Below are 26,877 nucleotides of genomic sequence, written 5' to 3'. Positions count from 1 at the left end.
GCTGTCACACAAGCTGCTAAGACCCTTGGACTTTCTGGGGAGATGAGTGTCTTTGCGGTACAAAGTGAGGCTGCGGCTGGGGCCCCAGCGAGCCTCGGGGTGGGGGCCACTGCTGGGGCCGAGCCTTCAGGAGAGGAGAAGGGCTGGAGCCTGGGATGTTCACCCATGGCCGATGACTGAGCCCTCACGCCTGTGCAGTGGGAACTCCCAGGCGGGTGACTCCGCGGAGGTGTGGGGCGGGAGTGCGCCGGGGGAGGGCCCGGAGCCCCTGCGTGTGTCCCCATGCCCACCCTGTGTACCCTCCCGTGGCTGCCTCTGAGTTACATCCTTCGTAACGAGCGCTGCTGGTGAGCCATCCAGCAAATTGTCAGACTGAGGGGCGGGTCGTGGGGACCTCGGCACCGCCACGCCGGCCGGTGTCTGATGCCAGGGCGGTCTGGGGGGCCCGGCCCTGAACTGTGGGGGCCGGGGTGACCTCTGGGCGGTCGGCGTCCGAGAGGCACCGGGGGGCTCCCGCTGGTGTGTGCAGAGACTGCAGAGCCGCTCGGAGAGGGACCCCCATGCGCTGTGGACGCGGAAACCAGTCGCCCCCTGTGGTCCCGGTGAGAGCGTCGGGCCGGAGGACCCTGCCCACCCAGGCGGGAGAGGAAGCCAGGGCCGAGGGAGGGGGCGCCGAGAGCCCCCGAGAGATCGTGCCCAAACCCCCAGCAGACGGCGGGCGCAGCTGCCGCCAAAGAAACGCCCGGAGCAGCCAGAGCCACGGTCACGCCCAGAGTCAGGGCGGCCGCCCGCTCACACCCCGCCCGCCCCCCCCACTCACCCTCAGAGGCGGGTGAGCTTCTTCTCCTGGGCCCAGGCCTGCACGTCGGCCGCGGCGAAGACCAGGTAGAAGAGGAGGCTGCTCACGTTGACGGCCGCCATGAGGAAGAAGATGGTGGCCCAGGCGGCCTCCGGGGCCTGCGGGATGCAAGTGCAAAGGCAGACGCGTGGTCGGGCGCATGGCCGCGTCCGCAGCGTTTAAACGTGAACACGCAGGCGGGCTCCACGCAGGCCTCCTCACCACATGGGCGGAGGGAGGAGCCGGAGGTCAGCATCCCCCCGCTCCCCCCAGACAGACAGACAGACACCGGATCTGCCTCTCCTTCTCCGTTTGGCCGCAGCTCGTCGGAAGGCCTGACGTCAGTGTTCCATCTGTCACGGCCAGAGGTGACCTTGGTGTATTTTTGTGGATAAAATCTCACTTTTCGTGTTTGCAGTTTCGACCCTCTCTTTTCTGTCCGTGCACCTCAGCTGCGTTTCCGGTGCCTCTGAGCATCCGGTCCTGAGGGCCTGGCTCTGTGACACCCTCCCTCCCCCCCACCCTCCCCCGGACCCCGTGCTTCTCCGAGCGTCTGGTGGTGGATGATGAACACGGAGCGCCCCCCCCCACCCCCCCGACCGGGCTGTCCCGATCGCCCGGGCTGGCAGGATCCCCTTCTTACCTGATCGAGGACTATCCCCGCCAGCGTGGACGAGATGAGTCCCCCGGTCATTCCGATGAGAACCGTGACTCCCTTCAGAAACCCGTAATACCTGCACGGAAGGGAGGGACAGCACACTGGTGTGTTCTTAAAGCTTCAGCCTCAGCTGTTGGTTTTCTAAACTTCCCATTCTCCTCCTCAGATGCCACTGAAAAATCAGACAGAGGCCACCATGGCTCAGTGGCTTTGTGCCCTCTCCCTTCCTGTGCCCTCTCCCTTCCTCTCTGTAAAAAAGTCAATAAAATATATTTAAAAAAAAAAAATCCTGGGTACGATCCCAAACCGGCGTGAGCTCTTAGGCCGACAAGGAAGTGTCTGAACCCCGGCCTCGCGAGTGAGAAGATAAACATCCTCGCTTGCCGGGAGGGTTCAGGATGTAAGACGTGCGCACAGCAGCAGCAGTGATGGAGCAGCCAAGCCTCCCAGAGTCGGACGCTCGGCGAGCGGCCGAGAACTCCAGAACCGCCCCAATCTTAACACCCGAGAGCGGGGATGCAGCCGAGAAGGAGAGGGTGACCCCTACCTGGGGGCGATGTCCAGGGGGTTGATCACTATCCCGGCGACGCAGAAGCCCAGGGTGGCGCTGGCCAGCGTGAGGCATGTGACGGTGCCCTGGAAGCTGGGGCCCAGGTAGAGCAGGCTCACCACGAAGACGGCAGGCAGGAGGAGGCCTGGGCAGTCGGGCGACACGGTCAGGTGCTTCCTGGATGTGGGGGAGGGTCCCCCCCAAGAGCTGGACTGGCCTGGGCCGTCACTCACCCAGCGCGGTGAAGAGCTTTCGGACAGCGAGCACGCTGAGCATCTTTCTGGACAGGAAGCCGTCGGACACGTGCCCCGCGAGGATGCCCAGGAGCCAGCAGAACAGATGGGGGAGGGCGGACAGCAGCCCGTTCTGGGGAGGACAATCATGGTGAGAGCCCGCACCACGGAGGACTCGCCGCCCCCTGACCTCCAGGTCTGGGAGCGCCGCCCGGGGCCCATCGGCAGACGCGTGGATAGAAAGCTATGGTGCATTCTCACCAGGGAATACCGTGCAGCTGTGAAAGGAACAGCCTTTTGGAACAACCAAAAAAGGAGGCGGGAAGGTGGGTGGGAGGTGATCAACCAAGGACCTGTGTGCATCTGCGCATGGCCATGGACATGGACAAGGGGCGGTGAGGGCTTGGTGGTGGGGGGGACGGGCTGGAGGGGGTCTCCGGAGTAAAGGGGACATATGCAATATTTTTAACAATAAAGACTTATGAAAAGAAATTCAGTGTCTAAAATTGGCGCCGTCATCTGCGAAACCATCAGCACCCAGCCCCTGAGCTGTGCCGTGCTGGGGCCACACACCCCCGGGAACGAGGACAATCCTTTGGAGGTCGGAAGCCCTTGTCACCATCCGTCTATTTTTACTTTTATTTTTAGTGTCAGAGGACCTGAAACAACTGGGCAGGTGGTAAGAGGAAGACTACGCCGAGAGTGGGACATGCTGGCCCTGGGAACATGATGGTGATGGGAACCTTTGGAAACAGCCTGCCCAGCTGGTGTGGCTCAGTGGTTGAGCCTCGACCTATGAACCAGGAGGTCAGGGTTTGATTCTGGTCACTATTGATGTTTCTCTCTCTCTCCCTCTCCCTTCCTTTCTGAAGTCAATATCCTATCTAATAAAAGAGTAATATGCAAATTGGCTATCACTCCAACACACAAGATGGCTGCCCCCATGTGGACACAAGATAGCTGCCAAAAGATGGTCAGCAGGAGAGGGCAGTTGGGAGGGACCAGGCCTGCAAGGAAGGGCAGGTAGGGGCAATCAGGCTGGCAGGGGAGCAATTGGGCATCAATTAGGCTGGAAGGGAAGTGGTTAGGGGGTGAACAGGCTGGCAGGCAGAAGTGGTTAGGGGCGATCAGGAAGGCAGGCAGGTGAGCAGTTGGGAGCCAGCAGTCCTGGATTGTGAGAGGGATGTCCCAGATTAGAGAGCGTGCAGGCTGGGCTGAGGGACACACCCCACTGTGCAAGAATTTTGTGCACCAAGCCAATAGTATATTTGTATCTCTATCTCTATCTCTATCTCTATCTCTATCTATATCTATATCTATATCTATATCATCTATATCTATATCTATATTTATATCTATACCTATACCCATATCTATCTATATCTATATCTATACCCATATCTATATCTCTATCTCTATCTCTATCTCTATCTATATCTATATCCATATCCATATCCATATCTATATCTATATCTATATCATCTATATCTATATCTATATATCTATACCTATACCTATATCTATATCTATATCTATATCTATATCTATATCTATATCTATGTCCATGTCCATGTCCATGTCCATGTCCATGTCCATATCCATCTAAAGAAAAGAGAAGGAAGGGTACTGACCTCTCTCACGTTAACGTGGAGCTTGGAGCTGATGAATGTCGGCAAGTACAAAAACATGACATGATTTGTCCAGGAGAAAGCAAAGCAGCCGAGGGAAATGGCCCAGACCGGCAGAGACTTGAGCACGGCCCGGATGGGCACGGATTTTCCCGCGGAGCCGACCTGGGAAGAAGCCCATCGTCGTCGTCAGCACGTGGGGGCCAGCAGGGCACGCTCCGCTGGCTCGGGACCTGGAGGTAAGGCGTCGGCGTTTACCTGCTCGACGAGGGAGGACGCGATGAGCTCCTTCTCACCGGGGCTGATGCACGGGTGGCCCTTGGGGTCGTCGTGAAACAGCAGGAACCAGCAGAGGCTCAGGGCGCAGCCGCCGGCCCCTGTGGAGGCAGCGCCGTGAGAGCCAGGCTGCTTTTTCCGGTGGGTCTCTACTCACCTGGTCCTCGCCTTCTCTTCTAAGACTGCAACAGGCTCACACTGTTTTTAAACCCTCACCAGGGTAGATTTCCCGTCAATTTTTAGAGAGAGTGGTGTGTGTGTGTGTGTGTGAGAGAGAGATAGAGATAGAGAGAAATAGAGATAGAGATAGAGAGATAAAGATAAAGATAGAGAGAGAGAGAGAGACCTGCTGCTGGCGTGGCTCAGTGGTTGAGCGTTGACCTATGAACCAGGAGGTCACAGTTCGATTCTCGGTTGGGGCACAAGCCAGGATTACAGGCTCCATCCCCATTGGGAGGCACGCAGGAGGCAGCCAATCAAGGATTCTCTCTCATCCTTGACGTTTTCTATCTCTCCCTTCCTCTCTGAAATCAATAAAAAAATATATTTTAAAAAAGAGAAATCAATGAACGTTGACATCTCTTTCCTTCATGAAATGCATCATTTCTAACATCATGGATTTCATGTCAGTATATTTATTCAGTTCTTATTTTTATGTTAATTTATTAAATGGATTGGGGTGACGTGGGTCAACATGAACATATAAGTTTCACGTGTGGGTTTCTATGCTACCAGATCTGTATCTTGCACTGGATGCGCCCCTACCCCCCCAAATGAAGTCTCCTCCCGTTCTTCTTGTTAACTTTGTCTTCAAGGTGGGACCAGGACAGGGATGTCGCCGAAGGAAGGGACTCACCAAAGACGTAGAAGACCATGGGCCAGCCCAGGGCCTGGCAGATGAGCCCGGTCACACACAGCGCCAGGGAGGGTCCCAGCATCAGCCCTGACGGGGCCCAGAGAACAGCCTCCTGAGCCCTGGCGTCGGGACGTGGAAACGTCCAGACAAGAGGGCTCCTGGGAGGGGGGGTGGGCGACCACCCTCTGGGGAGTCACTCTGCACAGCACAACCCTCATCAGAAGCAAAGGCGAGCCGAGCTGCAGGGCTCAGGGGCTGAGTGTCGGCCAGGAACCAGGAAGTCAGGGTTTGATTTCCGGTCAGGACCCAGGCGCGGGTTGTGGTCTCCATCCCCAGTAGGGGGCGTGCAGGAGGCAGCCGATCAGTGATTCTCTCTCATCATTGATGTTTCTCTCTCTCCCTCTCCTTTCCCCATTGAAACCAATAAAAATATATTTAAAGAGGGAAAGAAAAGATATTTACTCTCCCTCTCTCTCTGTTGAGATAAGCTCGCCATGAGACAACCACGAGATGCGAGCGTCCGGGCGCATCGCCCTTACCTGAGAGACTCAGCGAGGTCAGCCGGCCTCGTTCCGACAGAGGCGCCCACTTGGTCCAGACCGTGTGCTGAGCAACCAGCACCGTCCCCTGCAACAAGACGCACCGGCGGGTCCTCGCCAGCACGGGCCCCGGCTGGGGCAGCTCGGGCCCCGCACCCGCCGCCTCCGTACCTGGCTGAGGCCCTGGGCCACGCGGCAGGCGATGACCGCCGATGCCCCCACCCCGGCCGCCAGCGGCACGAGCAGGCTGAGCAGGGAGCTGAGCAGCAGGGCAGAGCCGACCATGTTCTTCACGGGGTAGATCCCGGACAGATAGCCGACGGGCACCTGGCTGAGGAGCATCCCGTACGTGCTGGAGCTCAAGACGATGCCCTGGGTTCGGGGGCTCCAGTTGTACACGGGGTTCTGAAAGAGAGGAGGAGCGTCTCCTCACCCTGCAGGTCCGGTGCCAGGCCCGGGGACCCGTTTCTGTAGGTGGGAACCGGCGAGGCAGGTGGGGGGTGTGGGCTGGTGTCCGCGTGACGGCGTCGCACGGATCTCGGTAGCGTCCATGCCGTCCACAGACAGTGAGCGAGGCCGGGCTGGGCGCGCGCATGAGTGTGTGTGTGTGTGTGTGTGTACACGGCGTTCTCCACATACCCTGGGGTCGTCCAGGGGCTCCGGGGTGGAGGCATTGGGCAGCTCCTGGGGGCCTGTGCCGTTCACCATGGCGACCATGGTGAGGCTGAGGCAGGCGCGCTGGGACATCATGGACACGTTGCAGAAGTGCAGGAGGAGGGCCAGCCCGAGGCGGAGGGAGCAGCAGCCGGGCGCTGGGGAGGAGAGAGGGACACGCCCGTGTGAACACAACTGAGGCCACACACAGCTGGAGGCTGGCGGGGGGAGGTGGGGGAGGGGGCCCTCGGCCATGGGGGACCCCAGGTGTTATTTTCAAGTCCTATTGAGCCCAGTGGCCAAGGGGAAATGGCGGCACCACAGGAAGGTGTGTGGCTGGTGTCACCATCCCACAGCCCCTACAACATAATCCCATCTGGGATGTCCCGGAGAATTAACTCCTCCGAGGACTTTGGCTCATGTATGTTTTATTTTTTTTTAAAAAATATGCTTTTATTGGTTTCCTCGAGGAGGGAGAGGGAGAGAGAGAAACACCCATGACGAGAGAGCATCCTGGGTCAGCTGCCTCTGCAGGCCCCAGTGGGGGATCGAGCGCCCCGACCGGGCATCGAACCGTGACCTCCCGTTCCTGGGTCGACGCACAACCATGGAGCCACGCCGTGGAGCGAAGACCCGTCATGGGCTCGGAGGGAAGCGTCCTCTCTCCTGGACCCTGGGGTGCGTGTTACAAAGGAGCAAGCTCGCGGGAGGAAGCAAGGGGCTCGTCTACCTCTCCCGGACTGGGACCGGTCGTCCATCTGCCTCAAGGTGGGCGGGCTCCTGAGCCTCTCGCTGGAGGGTCTGCTCTCCATCCTCTGCAAGTTTAGGGTGCGTTGACGTCAGCAGGACAGGGGGAGGAGCCAACCCGAAAGCCCTGCCAATCCGTGGTTTTATTTATTTTATTTTATTTATAGATATATTTTACAGAGAGGAAGGGAGAGGGATAGAGTTAGAAACATCGATGAGAGAGAAACATCGACCAGCTGCCTCTTGCACACACACCCTACCCGGGGATGTGCCCGCAACCAAGGTACATGCCCTTGACCGGAATCGAACCCGGGACCTTCCAGTCCACAGGCCGTGGACCACACTGGTTTCGGCAATCCGTGTTTTATATCCGGTGAGAATGTCCCTCAAAAGTAAGAGATGTGAAGACCTTATCAGACCGCCAGAAGCCAGGGCCTCATTAGGGAGGGTAGGGAGCCTCGGGCGTTCTAGGCAGAAGGACTGGCTGAGGCCAGGAGCCAGATGCGTCCGAGGACCAATGGGGAGAAACAGCAGGAAGGGAAATGCCTTCCTTTCCTGAGGCGTGAGCAGAGCTGCGAGTGCTCCTTGTGACGTTGCCGCACCAGGCGAGCCACCTGACTCTGCACCCGATCCTGAACCTGGCGGCCGCTGGCCCAGGCCTGCATTTGCCGGGCAGGGAGCGGGGGACAGGGGGTGGAAAGTGGCGAGGAGGGGAGGCCGGGAGCCTAGCTGAGTGGTGATTCGACCCCTCACCGAGTCCAGGACCCACTGGCCGCTCACACACTGGTCTGTACCTTAGGCTTTGACCACCTCAGCTCATGTGACAGCAGACGCTCAGAAGACACACACAGTCCCTGAGATCGGCTCTGCAGGTGTTTGTACGTGAGCAGCTCAGCCACCATCACCACACATGGGACGCCTTCTGGGGCTGCTGTTTATTTCTAATCACACACACACACATACACACACACCCCACTTATACTCCACATACACACATGCACACACATGCACACACACACACTCCCCCCCACATACCCTCTACATGCATAGACATATATGCACACACTCCATACACACACACACACACACACACACACACACACACTCCCCACACACACATCACTGACACACGGATCCATACTCTTACCCAGTACAATGCTCAGATTCACAAGCAACCCCCCCGCTCCGCCACGCACACATTCTCTTTCCCTGTCTAGCCACAGAGCCACCCACTGCACACGCATCCCTGATGTGCGCTCTTTCCTCTCTCCCGTGTGAAAACCTGTGACAATAGGTTTTCCCAGCAGCCGGCCCCGATGGACTGGAGGTACCTTTGCTGGGTCTGTGACGGGGAGGCCCTCACCGCTGCTCGGCTCACTCCATTGGCGGCCGGAGGGGGAGGAAGACGGGCCGGGCTCGGGACGGGAGGGCGCCTCCCTCCCGTGAGGGCTTCCTCCCGCTGGACGCGAGATCGCCCGCCTGCTCGCACTCCGTCAGCCCTGCACCCCCTTCCCCCAGTCCTCTGACCTCAGGATGCCAAAGTTAAAAACTTAATTTTTAACTTCACGTTCACCTTTGCCTCAATCTTCAGGGGAGGAATGTGGGCCTTACCACCATCCCATGGCCCAGCCAGCCTGGCTCTGGGGCTGACTGAGCATCGACCTATGATCCCGGAGGTCATAGTTTGATTTCCGGTCAGAACACATTCCCCCGGAGTGCAGGCTCCATCCCCAGGAGGGGGCGTGCAGGGAGGCGGCTGATCCATGATTCTCTCTCATCATTGATGCTACTCCCTCTCTCCCCCTTCTTCTCTGTCATCAATAACAATATTTCCAATCTAATAAGAGAGTGACATGCAAATTGACCATCACTCCAACACACAAGATGGCTGCCCCCATGTGGTCAAAGATGGCTGCTTCCATATGAACACAAGATAGCCACCACAAGATGGCCAGCAGAGGAGGGTAGATAGGGGCACCCAGGCCTGCAGGGGAGGGAAGTTTGGGGGGACCTAGGCCTGCAGGGGGGAGAAGTTGGGGGGGTACCAGACCATCAGGGAAAAGTAGTTAGGGGTGATGAGGCTGGCAGGGGAGGGAAGTTAGGGGCAATCGGGCTGGCAAGGGAGCAGTGAGGCATCAATCAGGCTGGCAGGGGAGTGGTTAGGGGGTGATCAGGCTGGCAGGCAGAAGCAGTTAGGGGCAATCAGGAAGGCAGGCAGGTGAGCAGTTGGGAGCCAGCAGTCCCGGATTGTGAGAGGGATGTCTGACTGCCTGGTGGGATTGGGCCTAAACAGGCAGTCGGACATCCCTCGAGGGGACCCAGATTGGAGAGGGTGCAGGCTGGGCTGAGGGACACCCCCCTCCCCTGTGCATGAATTTCATGCACCGGGCTTCTAGTTTAGAAATAAAATAAGATAAACAGGACGGTGTAGGGAGGACAGCTCACTGCCCGGGAGGTTTTCACGGCCGCCTGGGGTGGGAGTGTTTGCGTCGGAGTCTCCAGGTGGGGAAGACGGACCCGGAGGCTGGGAGACTGGGCCGGCCGGGGCGTCAGGGCCTGGGCACCGGGACCTGCGGGGAGGCCCGGGGGTGGGGGAGTTAAGGCTGAGATGGGAGGGCGAGAACGAGGGAGGTGCACGTCCGGGAAAAGGAGGGGTTTGTGGGAGCCAACAGAACCCAGGGCAGCGGGAGAAGTAAAATCCTGGCGGGAGCGGGAGGGGCGTGCTGGGAAGGCCTCAGACTGATCCCGGAAAACAGTCCGTGAGCGGAGGGGGGAGGCCCAGGCCCAGAGAAGGGAGTTTCCGTGGTAACGTCAACAGGAGAGCCCGCCGAGCTCGGCAGGGGCCAGGGTCCCTTCCAGCACCAGGGTCACCGGCGACCCAGGAGGCCTGGCCGTGGGGGTCCGGGCGCCTGTGGGAAGGCCAGGCTGGCGCACGGCGGGCAGGCCCTTCCCGGGGTCGCCGCTGCGTTGGTTTATGAAAGAGCCCGTGATCAGCTCCTCAGCTGGGGCCGCGCCGGTTTTAGGGGAGACTCGGGGACGCCTGCAAGATGGGGGGAGGTGAGCTCAGACCCCTCCTGGCACATCCTCTGCTCTCCTGGGGGCGCCCCAGCTCTGGGTGTTTTGTGGCCCGTGGTGGGTTTTTGTTTTTTAATATATTTTGTTTACTTCAGGGAGGAGGAGAGAGGGAGAGTGAGAGAGAAACATCAACGGTGAGAGAGAATCACTGATCAGCTGCCCCCTGTACGCCCCCCACTGGGGATCCAGGCCCCCAACCCGGGCCTGTGCCCTGACCCCTGACCGGGAATGGAACCCGGGACCCTTCAGTCCGCAGGCCGACGCTCTGTCCGCTGAGCCACACCAGCCAGGGCCCCGTTGAGTTTTGAAGCTTTTCGTTCATTAGGCTCGCGAGCCCTCGTCTGCAGTCCGAGGCCGCGTGACCACCGTGTTGTGACGGAGCCGCTGTGCCGGGAGGAAGGCGGGCGTCGGCGTGAGGTGTCCCCCTCTGCCGGCCGTTTCTCTGCGAGGCCTCCGCACTCGGGGGCCACCCCGAGGGCCCGCAGCCCCCCGCATGGGCTCGGAGGTCAAACGCCAGTGGCGTCCACAGTGGTGTCCGCTGCACCTGCCTCAGAGCCTCGCTGACTCCATTCCGGAAAGACCCCCTTCGCCTCCTCCCTTCCTTCTCACAGGCTCCAGCTTCCCGGCTCCGGCTCCGCCTTCTCTCGCCGCCGACGCCCGCTAAGCTCCGCCGGGTCATCTTCTCCGGGTCTCGACCCCCAGGTGTTGCCGGGAGGAGGAACGCCTGTGCCATCTGGAGGGAAGGGGCCCGCGGAACTGGAACCCGGCCTCTTTCATTTCGGCGTCTGAGTGTTAACGGACGTGAGCCCCAGGTTCCACAGTCTGTAAGCACACAGGCCGGCTCCTGCTGGGGCTGCGGGCTCACGCGCTGCCCGGGTGCGGCTGTGACACGGGCACAGGTCCCGGCAGACCTCACCCCTGGACGTACTCGCCGGTCATTATTCCCACAGAGACTCCTGTTCTCCCGGCACTTCCCACCGAGCGAGCGGGGCTCAGCGGCAACGAGGATGGCCCGCCCGCGGCTCCGGGGGTGAGCGTCCACCTAGGAACCAGGCGGCCACGGTTCGATTCCCCGTCAGAGCACAGGCCCGGGTGGCGGGCTCCATCCCCAGTGGGGGGCGTGCAGGAGGCAGCCGGTCCGTGATGCTCTCTCATCACTGATGTTTCTCTCCCTCCTTCTCCCTTCCTCTCTGACATCAATAAAAAAAAAACACAAACCATTACAAAAAATAAAAAACAAAGGCATGGGAATCGGCGTTTCAAGCGTGTCCAGCTGTTGTCGGCCTGGCTGGGATGGGGAGCCCCCGGGGAGTGTTGAAGACTCGCTGATGTCGGGGTGCACTCTCTCCACTCCCCCCCTTCCCATGCGTTCGGGCTCATGGGAGCAGCGCCCACACAGCAGAGGCTCCGGGAAAACCTGGCTCCCACTCGGAGGTGTGGCCTCGGGCGTCGCCGCGAAGGACGTGCAGAGTGCAGACGAGTGAGAGGGCGCCGAGAAGCACTGGCGGTGTTGGCCCGGGCCCTCAGAGGCGCGTGAGGGCCCTCTCCTTGGCCCAGTCCTGGATCTCCGCCCGCCCGAACGTGAGGTAGAACGCCAGGCCCAGCACGTTGACGGCGGCAGCCAGGAAGAAGACGTTCCGCCACCCGGACGCCGGGTCCTGCGAGAGAAAGCCGGGCTGTGGCTCGGGGTCCCCTCCCCTCGGGGACCGGAAGTCCTCCGTGTTGGGGGTGCCACGCTGACCCCAGAGGGCACAGGGCGTGCCCGGCGGGGGCTTCGTGAAACGTGGAAGGAAACCGACTCCATTTTTCTTTAAACCAGAGCTAATTCACCCACGCTAGTGTTTTTCTGGATTTGGGATCTCAACAGTCATGAGCCTGTATCCTGTTCCGCACAGAAAATTATGCTTAAGATGACATCATTAAGATTTCATCCTCTGGCCGAAACCGGTGTGGCTCAGTGGATAGAGCGTCGGCCTGCGGACTGAAGGGTCCCAGGTTCGATTCCGGTCAAGGGCATGGACCTTGATTGCGGGCACATCACCAGTAGGGGGTGTGCAGGAGGCAGCTGGTCAATGTTTCTCTCTCATCTGATGTTTCTGACTATCTATCCCCCTTCTTCTCTGTAAAAAAACCAATAAAATATATTTTAAAAAAAATAAAAGAAAAGGAAACCTGCCCTTCCCTCTGGCATCACCGAGAACCCCCATCGGCGTTTGCATCTCTGGGAACCCACCCCGAACCGCCCTTTCCATCCACCCAACATTGTTCATTTTTAGAAATTTGTCTCTTACTCCTCCCTCCCCCCCCCCCCCCCCCCCCCCCCCCCGCCGCCCCAGACCTGAGCTCTCGGGGCCCATGGAGCATCCTGCTCAGAGCAGAGCAGGGTGCCAGCATCCGTGCCCGCCTCGCCCTCAGACCACACACAGACCCGGGGCGCAGAGGCCCTACTGTGCGCCCCCAGGCCCCAAACAGCACACACGCTCAGCCGGCTGCCCACCTGGCTGATGAGGAAGCCGGTGGCCGTGGAGGAGATGATGCCCGCCAGCAGCCCGAATCCCCGGGAGATGCCCATGAGGAAGCTGGCGTACCTGCGGAGAGATGGCACGGGCTTGCCGAAAGCCGCCTGCTCCCGCCAGCGCTCCTGGGGCAGAAAGACGGCTTTCCCGCCGCTCAGCTCAGAGGGGGCCGTGTCTCACTCGCCCCGAGACATCTGGGGCCACATATACCTGTGCCGGCCCTGACGCCACCGCCGCCGAGTCCAGAACCAGAACCAGAACCAGAACCAGGGAGCCACGCTGTCCCCTGTGGACCGGACAACCGGCTCCGGACAGAACGCCTGGGTTTAGGCCTGGCTCTGCCTTGGTCTGGCGTCAGGCACGTCACCTGACCTTCTGTGCCCCAAGAAGGTCATGGCGCCGTGAGGGCTGGGTGTGGGGGTACATGAGACCCCCCAGGCCCGGCCGGCGGGGCTCAGCGCGGAGCGTCGACCTAGGAACCAGGAGGTCACCGTTCGATCCCCGGTCAGGGCCCAGGCCCAGGTTGCAGGCTCCATCCCTAGTGGAGAAGGCAGCCGGTCCATGATTCTCTCTCATCTTTAATGTCTCTCTCTCTCTCTCTCTCTCTCTCCTCCTTCCTTTCTGAAATCAAGAACAATATTTAAAAAATAAATAAAAATAAACCTGCCTCTGCCCGGCCGGCGTGGCTCAGTGGTAGAGCATCCAACTATGAACCAGGAGGTCAGGGTTCGATTCCCGCTCAGGGTGCACGCCTAGGTTTCAGGCTGGATCCCTGATAGGGGTCAGGCAGGAGGCGGCCAACCCATGGTGTTCCTCTCTCATCAATGTTTCTCTCTCTCTCCCTCTCTCTCTGAAAAGTAATCAATGAAAACATAGTTTAAAAACAAACAAACAAACAAACAAATAGCTGCCTCTCATCAATGTTTCTCTCTCTCTCCCTCTCTCTCTGAAAAGTAATCAATGAAAACATAGTTTAAAAACAAACAAACAAACAAACAAACAAACAAATAGCTGCCTTGGACAGCGAGGGGCCCGAGGCGGGAACTAGGCCGGCACTCACCTGGGGGCCACGTCCAGGGTGTTGATGATGAACCCCACGTCGCACAGGTTGCTGGTCCCGGGAATGAGGATCAGCAGAGCCACGGTGGTCACGTAACTGGAAGCCACGAAGGGCAGGGCCAGGGCGCAGAGCGACGGGAGCAGGAGGCCTGGCGGGGAGGACGGTCAGGACCCCCCCGGCCCCCCCCCCACCCCGGACCCGACGCAGAGCCGGGGTGGGTCCCCCGAGCCCGGGCCCCGCCCTTACCCAGGGCCGAGAAGAGCTTCCGGACGGTGACGAGCCTCAGGAGGTTCCTGGACAGAAGGAAGTCCGCCAGCTGGCCCGCCAGGACCGTGCACGTGGAGGCAGCCACGAAGGGCAGGGAGGACAGGACCCCGCTCTGGGGGCAGGAGACCGGCCGTGAGGCAGAGGGCGCGGGGCAGCCACGGCCCACGGCGCCTCCGGACACTGAGCCGTTTCAGGGGAGCGAGGGTCCCTGTCTCAGGGGAGAGGCCGGGCACCTGCCTCCCCCGAGGATGTTTTCCCACGGATTGATTCTTAGGGAGAGCGGGAGAGAGAGGGGGAGACAGAGAGGAACGTCGATGTGCGAGAGACACATCGATGGGCTGCCTCCTGCACGCGCCCCGACCAGGGAGGGCCCGGGCTGGGGAAGAGCCTGCGGCCGAGGGACGGGCCCTTGACGGGGTTGGAACCCGGGACCCTGTGGTCCTCAGGCTGACGCTCTAGCCACTGAGGCAAACCGGTTAGGGCAGACAGTACCAATTCCGTACAAATTCCTAAGAGAACTTGCAGAATTAAGAATGAGGTGTGAGCCCTAGCCGGTTTGGCTCAGTGGATAGAGCGTCGGCCTGCGGACTGAAGGGTCCCAGGTTTGATTCCGGTCAAGGGGACAGGCCTGGGTTGTGGGCTCAGTCCCCGGTGGCAGCGTGCAGGAGGCAGCTGATCAATGATTCTCTCTCATCACTGATGTTTCTATCTTTCCCTCTCCCTTCCTCTCTGAAATCAATAAAAAATATATAAAAAAATTTTAAAAAAGGAATGAGGTGTGAGAGAGGAAAAAAAGTAAACAAAACAAAAATAAATAAAAAACTAACCCCCCCCCCCAAAAAAAGAATGAGGTGTGGCAGGGTGGCCCGATGGTTAGGGCCGCGGACCGAGCGCCCTGTCCCTGAGCAGCCCTGGGATGCAGGGCGTCCTCTCAGCTCTGCGTGTCCCGTCCCCACGCCTGTCCCCTGGGTCCGTACGGAGCCCCTCACGGTCACCTCCCGGGCTGGTGGGTGCGGGCAGCGCGGCGCTAACCCTCCCGCCCTCCTCACGCCCGCCCCGCGTCAGACCCACCTCCCTGATGCTGACGCGCAGCACGGAGCTGACGTAGGTGGGCAGGTAGGTGACGAGGACGGTGCACAGCCAGAAGTGGCTGAAGAACCCCGAGAAGATGGCCCACAGGGGCAGGCAGCGGGCCATGGCCTTGAGCGGGACGGAGCGCCTGGGGGACGTGGGCTGAGGACACAGTGGGCATTCGGACAGTCAGAGGGCCCCTCCTGGGCCGCCCCCAGCCCGCCCGCCCGCCTCTGCGGGCCCGGGGGAGGGCGCAGGTGCTGGGAGCCCCGCCCATCACCTCTGGGGGGGTGCGGGGTGCGGGGGGAATGGGGGGAGGGGCGCAGGTGCTGGGAGCCCTGCCCATCACCTCTGGGGGGGTGCGGGGTGCGGGGGGAATGGGGGGAGGGGCGCAGGTGCTGGGAGCCCCGCCCATCACCTCTGGGGGGGTGCGGGGTGATGGGGGATGGAGGGAGGGGCGCAGGTGCTGGGAGCCCCGCCCATCACCTCTGGGGGGTTGGGGGGTGAGGGGGGGGATGGAGGGAGGGGCGCAGGTGCTGGGAGCCCCGCCCATCACCTCTGGGGGGGTGCGGGGTGCGGGGGGGGGGAATGGGGGGAGGGGTGCAGGTGCTGGGAGCCCCGCCCATCACCTCTGGTGGGGTGCGGGGTGACGGGGGATGGAGGGAGGGGCGCAGGTGCTGGGAGCCCCGCCCATCACCTCTTGGGGGGGTGCGGGGGTGAGGGGGGAATGGGGGGAGGGGCGCAGGTGCTGGGAGCCCCGCCCATCACCTTTGGAGGGGTGGGGGGTGAGGGGGGATGGGGGAGGGGCGCAGGTACCTGCTGAGCCAGCGAGGACACGATGTGCTCCTGCTCGCGGAGGCTGATGCACGGGTGATGCGTGGGGTCGTCGTAAATCACGGTGAACCAGAGCAGACAGCACACGCAGCCCACGCCGCCTGGGGAGCCGGACCCAGTTAATGCTCAGGGGATTGTGAGCTGGAGAGGGAGTTTGTCCGGCGTGGTATTGCTTCCCCCCAAACACACACACACACACACACACACACACACACACACGCACGCACACACACGCACACGCACACGCACACGCACACGCACGCACACGCACACGCACATGCACACGCACACGCTCACACACACACCAGTTTATGGCTATTCCATTCCAAGAACCTCAAAGCTCCCACCACACGTCAATTCTTATTTAATATTTTAAAATTGATTTTAGAGAGACGAAGGGAGGGGAGAGAGAGAGAGAGAAGCATCCACCAGCTGCCTCCTGCACGCCCCTCACTGGGGATGGAGCCTGCAACCAAGGCCCCTTGACCAGAATCAAACCCGGGACCCTTCAGTCCACAGGCCAGTGCTCTATCCACTGAGCCAAACCCGTTACGGCTCTATCAGTTCTTGTACAGATCCCCTTTTTCAAACGAATGAATGAGTGAATTTTTTATAAATATAGTTTTATTGATTGCAGAAAGAGAGGGACAGAAGCATCAGTGACGACAGAGAATCACGGGTCGGCTGCCTCCTGCAGGAGGGATCGAGCCCTCAGCGGGGGCCTGTGCTCGGATGGGGAATCCAGCCGTGACCTCCTGGTTCATAGGCTGATGCGCAACCACTGAGCCACCGGGCCAGCTCTACAGATTTCCTCTTAGCTAACGCTCTCCCGTTACCGACCCTCCAGCAGCGACGGCATTGCTCACCCTCTGCCGACGCCTGGTCAGTCCCCTCCTGGACTAGCTGAGACACCCTCCCTCCCATCCCGCCACCTTCCCTGTGACACAGGCCCGCCTGTCCCGGGAGGAAGGTGGCCGGACGCCGGGGACGTGGTGGCCTCTGGGGTGCGAGACGCGACTCACTCACCGAAGATGTAGAAGATGAAGGGCCAGCCCAAGGCCTGTGAGATGAGCCCCCCGACGCAGAGGATGAGGGAGGACCCCAGCGCGGCCCCTGAGGAGAAGGCGGAGGGGGACCCGTGTGAACCCGAGGTCGTGGCCCCCCGGGGTGACTTTTCCTGGGAAGGAACCAGGATTCACCTTCACCATAACAATAACCTCCAACACCAGCCTGGCCAAGCCCACAGCCCCCCTCCTTTCCTTGTTTCTGTTCTTTTTTTTTAAAATTAATTAATTAATTAATCAATTAATTAATTTTTACATATTTTATTGATTTTTTTGGCCCCCCTCCCTCCCTCCCACACTTCCCCTCCCTCCCCAGAGTTCCTTGTTTCTGTTCTTTAAGTATATTTGTATTGACTTCAGGGAGGGAGGGAGAGGGAGAGAGAGAGAGAGAGAAGCATCCATGGTGAGAGAGAGTCATGGACCGGCTGCCTCCCGCACGCCCCCACTGGGGATGGAGCCCACCACCCGGGCCTGCGCCCTGAGCCGGAGTCGAGCCGAGACCTCCTGGTTCACAAATTGATGCTCAAGCCCTGCGCCACGCCGGCCGGCTCACCTTCGTTCCTTATGACCAGAGGTGCCAGCTGGCAGGGAGCAGCAGGAGGTTGGGGACCGAAGAGGAAAGACAGGCACAGTCCCTGCTCCCCGGGGACTGCGTGGCCCAGGTGGGACGGCAGTGCCATGGCCGTTCCCCATCCAGCCTTTCTCCCCGCTCCACCCCAAGCTCCCACAGCCGGTTCTTCCGTGTCTGTCTGTGCTAAGACGTGTCTACACTGCTCCCCACCCCCCTCCCAGGTGCTCTTGTCGCTCACAGCGACCTTTTCTGTGCGGAGCCTCCTGCGTTTCGTCTCTACGTAACTGTCTCCCGGTGTTGAATTTGGGAGAAGAATTTGTTTTTGTTTGTTGGGTTTTTTTGTTTGTTTGTTTTTACCAGGAGAGGAAAAAAAAAAAAATAATTTTGTACAAACAAGAGCCCAGAAAGCTGTGAGACTCAAAGAAAAGAAGTGACCAAAGCAGGAGGCCTGTCTACGTTTTAGACAAAAAAACCCAGTAAATTTAGCCCGGCCGCCGCGGCTCCGTGGCTGAGCATCAACCTCGGAACCAGGAGGTCACGGTTCGATTCCCGGTCAGGGCACATTCCCCGGGTGGCGGGTTCCTTTCCCGGTGTGAGACGTGCAGGAGGCAGCCGGCTGGTGACTCTCTTTCATTATTGGTGGGATATCGATAGGAGCACTCTAATCCCCCTCCCCCAAACCGCCCCATCCACCAAGGGGAGGCGAGGGAGGGTGAGGGCGGCCCCGGGGCCCCGATCCCCATCGGGATCCTCACCGGAGCCCGCGATGCTGGTGAGCTTGCTGCGCTCCAGCGGGGGCGCCCACTTGGCCCAGATGGTGAACTGGCCTGTCCACGCCATGCCCTGGAAAGAAAACCGTTCAGGCCTCCGCCGGACAGCGGGACACCCGAGCCGTACGCCACGCGGGGGAGGGGGAAGGGGAGGGAGGAGAGCGGCCTGGGTACCTGGGCCATGCCCTGGGCGACGCGGATCACGATCACCAAGCTCACGCCCAGGTCAGCGGCCAGCGGCGTGCAGAGGCTGAGCAGGGAGGAGGCCAGCAGCCCGGCGCCCAGCATGTGCTTGGCGCCCAGGATCCCCGCCAGGTACCCGCTGGGGATCAGGGTCAGCAGAATCCCGTAGCTGATGGAGCTGAAGAGGATGCCCTGGGTCTCGGGGCTCCACGCGTACACGGAGGTCTGGAAGAAGAGGAGGGGAAGGGAAAGCCGTGGCTGAGCACGTGGGCGTCCCAGCCAGAGCTGCTTGTGGCTGGTGGGACCTCCCGTGAAAGGTCGCATTTGGTTTCTCTCTCTTTTTTCTTATTTTTTAAAATCTAGCTTAGATATCCCACCATTTCAAAAAAACAAAAACAAAAAACAAAACAAAAAAAACCAAACCTAATGATACGCCCAATTTTTTCCACCTTTAATGTATTTTTATTGATTTCAGAGAGAAAGGGAGAGGGAGAGAAAGATCAATGAGATGAGAGAGAATTGTTGATTGGCTGCCTCTTGCACGCCCCCTACTGGAGATCAAGCCTGCATCCCAGGCAGGTGCCTTTGACCGGAATCGAACCTGGGACCCTTTAGTCTGCAGGTTAACACTCTAGCCACTGAGGTGAACCAGTTAGGGCAGTGGTCGGCAACCTCATTAGTCCACAGAGCCAAATACCAACAGGACAACGATGGACATTTCTTTGGAGAGCCACATTTTTTAAACTTAAACTTCTTCTAACGCCGCTTCTTCAACATAGACTCGCCCAGGCCGTGGTATTTTGTGGAAGAGCCACACTCAAGGGGCCAAAGAGCCACAGTTTGCCGATCACGGGGTTAGGGCATAGAACCCTGCTTTGTTCCTCTCCGAGGAAGGAAGACAGAGGATGCGGAGGAGAAAAGAGGTGACGAACGGGAGGATGAGCGAAGGAGACAGCGAGAGATTTCATCGGCACAAGAGCTACCCTGAACTCTTTGCTTCTGATCAAAGTTGGGTGACAAGTGGCCCCTCCTGGCAACGAACAAGGGAGACGCAGCATTCCTGGGCTCTCCCTCGCTCAGGCCCCAACACCGAGTCCAGGAGCCTCGGCCGCCCGCGCAGAGCTGGCCCCTGGACCAGGTGTGCGGCCGCCTTCCTCCCGGGGGAGGATAGCTGGTGGTGGCCTGCCAGACAGGACGCATCCGGCATGAAATGGAGGCACAGGACCAAACAGCGTGACTATAAAATTCCGTCCACTTACAGTGAACAACGGCCCAGTTTCCCTCTCCCTCCCTCTCCCTCTCTCTGAAATCAACCAAAATATATTTAAAAAATAAAAATAGCCGAGACCGGTTCGGTTCAGTGGATAGAGCGTCAAGCTGTAGACTGAAGGGTCCGAGGTTCGATTCCGGTCAAGGGCATGTCCCCAGTAGGGGGTGTGCAAGAGGCAGCTGATGGATGTTTCTCTCTCATCGATGTTTCTGACTCTCTATCCCTCTCCCTTCATCTCTGTAAGAAATCAATAAAATATGTTTAAAAAAAAAAAAAAAAAAGGAAGTTTATTTTTCTCCATCCACAGAACCGAGGTCGAAGCCTTCCCTCCCCCCGGGATTCCCTCCCGACAGAGGCCGCGCTCCGCGCTCCGTCCCGCGCTCCGCGCTCCGTCCCGCGCTCCGCGCTCCGTCCCGCGCTCCGCGCTCCGCCCCGCGCTCCGCGCTCCGCCCCGCGCTCCGCCCCGCGCTCCGCCCCGCGCTCCGCCCCGCGCTCCGCCCCGCGCTCCGCCCCGCGCTCCGCCCCGCGCTCCGCCCCGCGCTCCGCCCCGCGCTCCGCCCCGCGCTCCGCCCCGCGCTCCGCCCCGCGCTCCGCCCCGCGCTCCGCCCCGCGCTCCGCCCCGCGCTCCGCCCCGCGCTCCGCCCCGCGCTCCGCCCCACTCACCCCTGCGTGGAGTTCCCCGGGGGGCCCGCGGGGGGGCTGCAGGGGGCCGGCGGGAGCGCGGTCCGCGGAGGCGTTGGCCGGGGCGGGCTGCTGCGTGCCGTTGACCATGGCGATGATGGCGATGCTGAGGCCCACCCGCTGGGTGATCATGCTGAGGTTGGAGAGGTGCATGACCACGGCCAGCCCGTAGCGCAGGGAGCAGAGGCCCGGGCCTGGGGAGGACGGGAGAGAGTGGGGGACTCCTGGCGGCCGTCGCTCCTCCCGGTGAGAAACACGCCGCGGGCCCGGCCGGCGTGGGTCAGCGGGTGAGCATCGACCTAGGAACCGGGAGGTCACGGTTCGCTTCCCGGTCAGGGCACAGGCCCAGGGTTCGGGCTCCACCCCCAGTAGGGGGCGTGCAGGAGGCAGCTGATCCGTGATGCTCTCTCTTCGTTGATGTTTCTCTTTCTCTTCCTCTCCCTTCCTCTCTGAAGTCAATAGAAATATATTTAAAAACAACAACAATAACAAAACACCTCGGTCTCCCTCTGTTATATATAATAATGTAACCCCTCTAATTATTGTGTGAACTGTTTGCTGTGTGGAAACCCCCAATACCCTGTGACTTCCAAAATTAATGAACACCCTTTTGGGTGTTTTCCAAAAATCGGGACTTTTTTTTTTTTTTTTTTTTAAAAACGTCTCCGGATGTGGGACAAATTGTTAAAAATTGGCACTGTCCCGCCTAAAGCGGGACATCTGGTCACCTTATGTAGAAGCTCTGCACCCTTAAAGTGTAAACGCTCTGCTCCCAGCATAAGGCTCACCGTCTGGCCCACACTGATGAGTACACAGCTGGTTACTGCGGTCCATGTAACCCCAGGACAAGCTTCAGTTGTGGTCTCCTGCCCGATAGAGGAGTCAAGGGCTTGTCGCTTGACTGCTCTGCTGTGTGAGCCAGAACCAACCGCGGCTGCCTGCCTGTCTGTTTTCATCGTCTGTCCTTCAGTGTGCATCCCGGTGGCCTTTGCCGGAGCCCAGGACCCACTAGGAATCGGTAAGTAAACCCTGTGTGATCACACACTCCTCCTGTCTGTGTGCCATGTGTTCCCGCTCCGCTCAGCTGTGTAGACGTTGGAAGCACCAGGGGAGAGGCCGTGATTGCTGCCTCCCGGTCACCTGCGTTTGTCCCGCTGAGTCTAGTCAGATAATCAATCAATCGGGGCCTAATTGGGACACGCTCTCTCTTTTCCCTAAAACCACCAGGCAGCAGCCCCCCTCGGCCCTGCCCTGTAGCTGGCTGCGGGACGTGAATCTGGGATCCCCTCGTCCAGCAAAGCCACGAGGGGAAGCAGGTGAACAGCTGGAAGGAGCTCACGAGGGCACTGATCGCCCTCGTTCCCAAACCGAGAGATGGGGGAGCTGGAGGCAGAGCCTCCCCCCCCCCCCATCATTTCTCCCAGCTGCCAGCCAGACCCCATCCGGTTTGCGAATTCATTTATCAAAAAAACCTTGCAAGTTTCTTCTAGACAGCCGGCTGCCTGTGAATGAAGCTAGTCGCACACCCAGGATCTTCTTTTGTGAGTATTTTTTAAAATTTACTTTTAGCGAGAGGGAAACTTCGATCTGCTGGGACACTTACCGACGCCCTCACAGGCTGGCTCTTGCGTGGGCCCTGACGGGGGATCGAACCGGCCACCGTGGGGGGTCAGGTCAAGGCTCTACCCAACCCAGAGTCTTTTTTTTTTTTTTTTTTTTTTTTAACGTAGCTGAGGGTAAATATTTTTGCACACCCCCCCCCCCCAACCAAGGTACATGCCCCCAACTGGAATCGAACCCGGGACCCTTCAGTCCCCAGGCCGACACTGAGCCACACCGGTTTCGGCTAAAATGACTTTTTCAAGGCTCATTCCATTCCGTAGGTCCCAGGACTCGCTGGCCGCGCGGCTTAATTTCTGACCCATAACTCAGAGGGGCTGCCTAGGAAGGAGCCACAGCCGGCGGCAGGATGAGGGGCTGGAGCGGGCCCACTCTCCACCGAGAGCCGCGGCGGGCGGCGAGGGTGTGATGGGAGGAGGAGGTGGGGAGCAGAGCGAGGAGGTGCAGGGACACGGGACTCCCCCTGCCCTTGCCCGCAGCACCAGCGCGGCAGGCGACAATACCTCTCCTGGGGGACGGCTTCTCCATGGGGCTCCTCCGGGAAGCGGCTCCGCACGCTGGGGCAGAGGCGTCCCGGCCCTGAGTCTTTCTCGGCGACAGGCTCCGGTCTAGGGGAGAACAACCCAACGCAGGGCCCACGGTCACGCTCTCCGTTCCCGCTGCCCGCTCTCCGCATCAGCAAGCTCTTGTTTCGTTATTTTTAAAAAATATATATTTTATTGATTTTTTTACAGAGAGGAAGAGAGAGGGATAGAGAGCTAGAAACGTCGATGAGAGAGAAACATCGACCAATTGCCTCCTGTACACCCCTTACCGGGGATGTGCCCGCAACCAAGGTACATGCCCTTGACCGGAATCGAACCTGGGACCTTTCAGTCCGCAGGCTGAAGCTCTTTCCACTGAGCCAAACCGGTTTCGGCTCGTTGTTATTTTAAAATACGTTTTTATTGATTTCAGAGAGGAAAGGAAAGGGGGAGAGAGACAGAAACATCCACGATGAGAAACATGGATCCGCTGCCTCCTGCACGCCCCCCACTGGGGATCGAGCCCGCAACCCGGGCCTGTGCCCTTGACGGGGATCGAACCCTGACCTCCCGGTTCCTAGGTCGGCGCTCAGCCATGTGGGCAGCCCTGCCCACTTCCTGTCACCGTCTCTTACTGCCCTTAGGTGGCCCCAACACGCAGCCTGCCTTGCGTCACCCTGTTGGCCAGCCTCCTCGTTTGCTCAGGGTAAATGCCAACGTGGCTGAAGGGCGGGAGCGGCAGGGCGCAGGGCCGGGGACACAGGCCCGCCAGCCCCACCCGGGAACCAGGCCGGACAAGGGCAGCGCAGGCTCCCGACGCCCTGGGCCTTTCCACTGGTCTCCTCGGAAGCGGGGGCTCGCGAGGGGGAAGGAAGGTGTGGGGCGCGCCTGCTCCCCTGTGGGATCCCTTCACACGGCCCCGAGGTTCAGGGCCCACTCAGAGTCTGGTTTCCGGAGAAGGCCGCACACTGAAAAGGTTGATACCCTGTTTCTCCCCGAGGACAGCACAGGCGTGGCGTGCGATCCATGCTCAGGCGGCGGCGAGGACCGACAGTCCCAAGCGTGGGCCCTGGGCTTGCGGTTACTGCACCGAGGCTCCTAGCAGATACTCGTTACTGTCAACGTGCTTCTGATGGTTCAACTGGCCTTAAACTTTCCTCCCTCCCTCCTTCCCTCCCTCCCTCCATCTCTCCCTCCCTCCCTTCCTCCCTCTCTCCTTCCCTCCCTCTCTGTAGTGTAAATCCTCACCCGAGGATATTTTCCCATCGGTTTTTAGAGAGAATGGAAGGGCGGGGAGAGACAGAGAGGGACACATCGATTGATTGCCTCCCACAAGAGCCCTGACCAGGGCCAGGGGGGTCAGGCATGTGCCCTTGACCAGAATCGAACCCGGGACCCTTCAGTCCTCAGGCTGATGCGCCATCCACGGAGCCAGTCCGGCCGGGCTCACATGTTCCTTTTAAAAGTGGGCTCTTAGCCGAAACCGGTTTGGCTCAGTGGATAGAGCGTCGGTCTGCGGACTGAAAGGTCCCAGGTTCGATTCTGGTCAAGGGCATTGGTTGTGGGCACATCCCCGGTAGGGGGTGTGCAGGAGGAAATTGGTCGATGTTTCTCTCTCATCGATGTTCTAGCTCTCTATCCCTCTCCCTTCCTCTCTGTGGAAAATCAATAAAAGTGGGCTCTTATGCGGCTGAGTCCCCACGGTGGGTGAGAACAGGATGCCACTGGCACTGGGTACAAACGTCAGGGACTAAGCTCCGGGTTGGTGCCCCCGCCCACCTTTCGGGAGGCGGGTGGTTCTAAGTGAAATTGGCTTCCCGGCAGGTGATTCCGATCATGCCACCGATCGTGGCACGGGTTCATGTATGAATTCAACCACGAAGAAAAACGTGTTCTGAGCAGCAAGCGTGGGCAGCCCCGGGAGGCAGGGTTAAGCCACAACTGAGGCGCAGCTGGCCCTGGCCAGTATGGCTCAGTGGATAGAGCGCCGGCCTGCAGACTACAGGGTCCCGGGTTCGAGTCCAGTTGAGAGCACATACTTCCGTTACAGGCTCCTCCCCGGCTTTTGCCCTGGTCGGGGCCCGTGCAGGGGGCAACCAATCGATGTGTTTCTCTCTGTCTTTCCCTATCTCTTCCACGCTCTGAAAAATGAGTGGAAAAATAGTCTCAAGGGAGGATTAACAACAACGAAAGGTGTGATTGGACCCAACCCCGGGGGTGGGGGGTGGGGAGGAGGACAGAAGCCCAGGCTCCTCTCCTGAGTAGCAGCCTGGGGCGCCGTCGTCCAGGCCCATGTGAGCCCAGCTGTGCTGTCCTTCAGGTCCCTTCCCTGGGTCCCTTCCTGCCCCCCTGCCATCCTCCTCTTACCCATCTCCCCCACCCCCGCCCGCCATCCCCCTCTCCCCCTCCTTCCCAGCGGAGCAGCCAGGGCCTCTCCGGACAGCGCCCTCAGCTCCCAGACCAGCGCTCCCTACAAGCACCCACGTTCTCCTGCTTCCAACCTCACAACTTCGTTCCTGCTCTCTGGCCTGTTCTCTGGCCCTGGGAGATCATTTCAAACCCACAGAGAGACCTGCAGACGCATCCATCCCAGGCCCCGGCCCAGACCTTGTTAGCTGGGACCCAGGTTTCACTCCGCAGCTGAAGCCCGTCCACAGGCCACGGTGTCCCGGTGAGCACCCAGGGCTCCTCGGAGGGGCCCCCTCGCCCCGTGTCCCCGCGCCTGGTGGCCCCCACGCCCTGCTCTAGCGTCTTGATGGAATTGATCACCTTTTCCAATTTTCTAAAGTCGTTTGGGTATTCCTCACCCGGGGATCTTTTTCCCCCCATTGATTTTTAGAGAGAGTGGAAGGGAGAGGGAGAGAGAGACACACACATTGATGGGCTGCCTCCTGCACGCCCAGGTACATGCGCTTGACTAGAATCAAACCCGGGACCCTTCCGTCCGGTGGGAGTGGGGGTGGGTGGAGGAAGGAACCAACCAACGCTCTATTCACTGAGCACACTGGCCAGGGCTTGGCCGCCTTGTTCAGAAAGTCTCTTCCTCGTTGTGTAACCGGGAGCCATCCCCAGAGGGAGGCTCTGTGGCTGCTGTTTGGGGTTCTTTCTCCGACTTCCCCTCAACCCACTCCCTCCCTCGGCGGGGCCCGGAGCAGGGCTGGTTCCCACAGCCCCGGGAGCGGGGAAGCGCTTACCTTCACCATCAAACCCGTCTGCGGAGCCCTCACCCACCGCGGGCGTCCGTGGAGTCGCTGGTCCTTCTCCCCTTCCCAGCAGCCCCGCCGCTTCACAGCGGCAAACACGACCACGTGGGTGGCCCGCGGCCGCAGGCGGAAGCCCGGCTCTGGCTTGGCTGCTTAATTTTTAACTTCGCGTCCACCTTCTCGCTGGCAGGGTGCACCCCTCGGAAGATGACATCATGTTTGTGTTTTTTATTTCTGCTTTGAACTGTGCCCAGAGCCCAAAAACATCAACAAGATCTTCCCCCGCGAGGGGAAGGCCGCCTGGGGGTGGGAGAGGCGGGCCAAGTCCATGTTGCGGTGTTCTCCGTGGCCTGACGAGCCACGGAGCCTCGTGGCACTGACTTCTATGGCAGCAGAGCAGGATTACCACACTCAGCTGAGGCCAATGAGCAGATTCAGTGAGATCCACGCGCTCACAGAAGCGGGTCTTCGAGAAGTGAGACGCTGCCCTGCTTTTTGTCTGGCTCAGTTAGTGGAGCGTCGACCTAGGAACCAGGAGGTCCCGGTTGGATTCCCGGTCAAGGGCACAGGCCCGGGTTGCGGGCTCTGTCCCCAGGAGGAGGCCGTACAGGAGGCAGCCGACCCATGGTTCTCTCTCATCACGGATGTTTCCCTCTCTCCCTCTCCCTTCCTCTCAGAAGTCAATAAAAAATATATAAAAAATTTTAAACTATTGTATATAACTAAACAGATAACTACCAAAACCCAACACACATAGCTTATACATGTAGAATTATCTGTGAGAACACACACAGGTACATTTATCTATGTGTTCATGTGTAGACATGTACATACAGGTATGCATATGTATACACACACACACACACACACACACAGATAGAAGTGTGAGAGCTCAGGCCCACCCTGGCCCATGGGCACATCCAGCACTGTGATCAGTTTCCTGATAGATCCTCCCTTCCTCCAGTTGATGGACAGACGTAAACCCCACCTGCAGCCAGACATTCCTGAGCATTGAACCACCCATCAGCACCTGCCAAACACCCTAAGCCCCCGATTCCTGAGTCCCTAGGCCCCTAATCATAGGCCTCACCTGAAACCACCGATCAGCATGTGCTGAGTGCCCTAAGCCCTGTCCCCTATCCTCCCCTTGTACTCCAGCCCTCGCTCTCTTCTGCTCTCTCTGGAAGCA

The 26,877-nt window shown here is 59.6% G+C and overlaps 2 protein-coding genes and 1 long non-coding RNA gene across 15 annotated transcripts; 1 reads left to right on the top strand and 2 right to left on the bottom strand.

Moving 5' to 3' along the window:
* Positions 1–552: 552 nt before the first annotated feature.
* Positions 553–8,571, bottom strand: LOC118727342 (sodium-dependent phosphate transport protein 1). 12 transcript variants are annotated; one of them, XM_036453117.2, is made up of 13 exons: positions 7,751–8,012; positions 6,963–7,050; positions 6,218–6,390; positions 5,750–5,983; positions 5,579–5,666; positions 5,040–5,126; positions 4,166–4,284; positions 3,911–4,072; positions 2,280–2,412; positions 2,044–2,191; positions 1,482–1,572; positions 821–957; positions 553–626 (listed from the first exon to the last, which is right to left on the bottom strand). In XM_036453117.2, exons 2-12 carry the CDS (start codon positions 7,042–7,044, stop codon positions 823–825), a joined length of 1,452 nt encoding a protein of 483 aa, XP_036309010.2. In that variant the 5' UTR covers positions 7,045–7,050; positions 7,751–8,012; the 3' UTR covers positions 553–626; positions 821–822. The 12 variants fall into 12 exon arrangements, with proteins under 12 accessions (XP_036309010.2, XP_045442743.1, XP_045442742.1 ...); XM_045586787.1 differs by having other exon boundaries at positions 556–633; positions 7,751–8,013; XM_045586785.1 differs by lacking the exon at positions 553–626 and adding an exon at positions 8,553–8,571 and having other exon boundaries at positions 817–1,427; positions 1,458–1,572; positions 7,751–7,845.
* Positions 8,572–11,188: 2,617 nt separating this feature from the next.
* On the bottom strand, positions 11,189–25,819 carry LOC118727340 (sodium-dependent phosphate transport protein 3). Of its 2 annotated transcripts, XM_036453114.2 has the most exons (12): positions 25,680–25,819; positions 22,465–22,569; positions 20,324–20,535; positions 18,382–18,615; positions 18,193–18,280; positions 16,829–16,915; positions 15,785–15,903; positions 14,969–15,130; positions 13,877–14,009; positions 13,631–13,778; positions 12,552–12,642; positions 11,194–11,712 (listed from the first exon to the last, which is right to left on the bottom strand). In XM_036453114.2, the coding sequence occupies exons 2-12, from the start codon at positions 22,487–22,489 to the stop codon at positions 11,578–11,580; spliced, it is 1,434 nt and encodes a 477-aa protein (XP_036309007.1). In that variant the 5' UTR covers positions 22,490–22,569; positions 25,680–25,819; the 3' UTR covers positions 11,194–11,577. The 2 variants fall into 2 exon arrangements, with proteins under 2 accessions (XP_045442752.1, XP_036309007.1); XM_045586796.1 differs by lacking the exon at positions 16,829–16,915 and having other exon boundaries at positions 11,189–11,712.
* Positions 20,516–22,016, top strand: LOC123652968. Its single transcript, XR_006742556.1, has 3 exons — positions 20,516–20,628; positions 21,118–21,359; positions 21,822–22,016. It is a non-coding gene; the product is annotated as an uncharacterized LOC123652968 (long non-coding RNA).
* Positions 25,820–26,877: the final 1,058 nt, after the last annotated feature.

The sequence above is a fragment of the Pipistrellus kuhlii genome, unplaced genomic scaffold, assembly GCF_014108245.1.
Source record: "Pipistrellus kuhlii isolate mPipKuh1 unplaced genomic scaffold, mPipKuh1.p scaffold_m20_p_24, whole genome shotgun sequence".
Classification (NCBI taxonomy): domain Eukaryota; kingdom Metazoa; phylum Chordata; class Mammalia; order Chiroptera; family Vespertilionidae; genus Pipistrellus; species Pipistrellus kuhlii.
The sequence above is the reverse complement of the archived record's forward strand: the minus strand, read 5'-3'. Positions and strand labels throughout refer to the sequence as shown.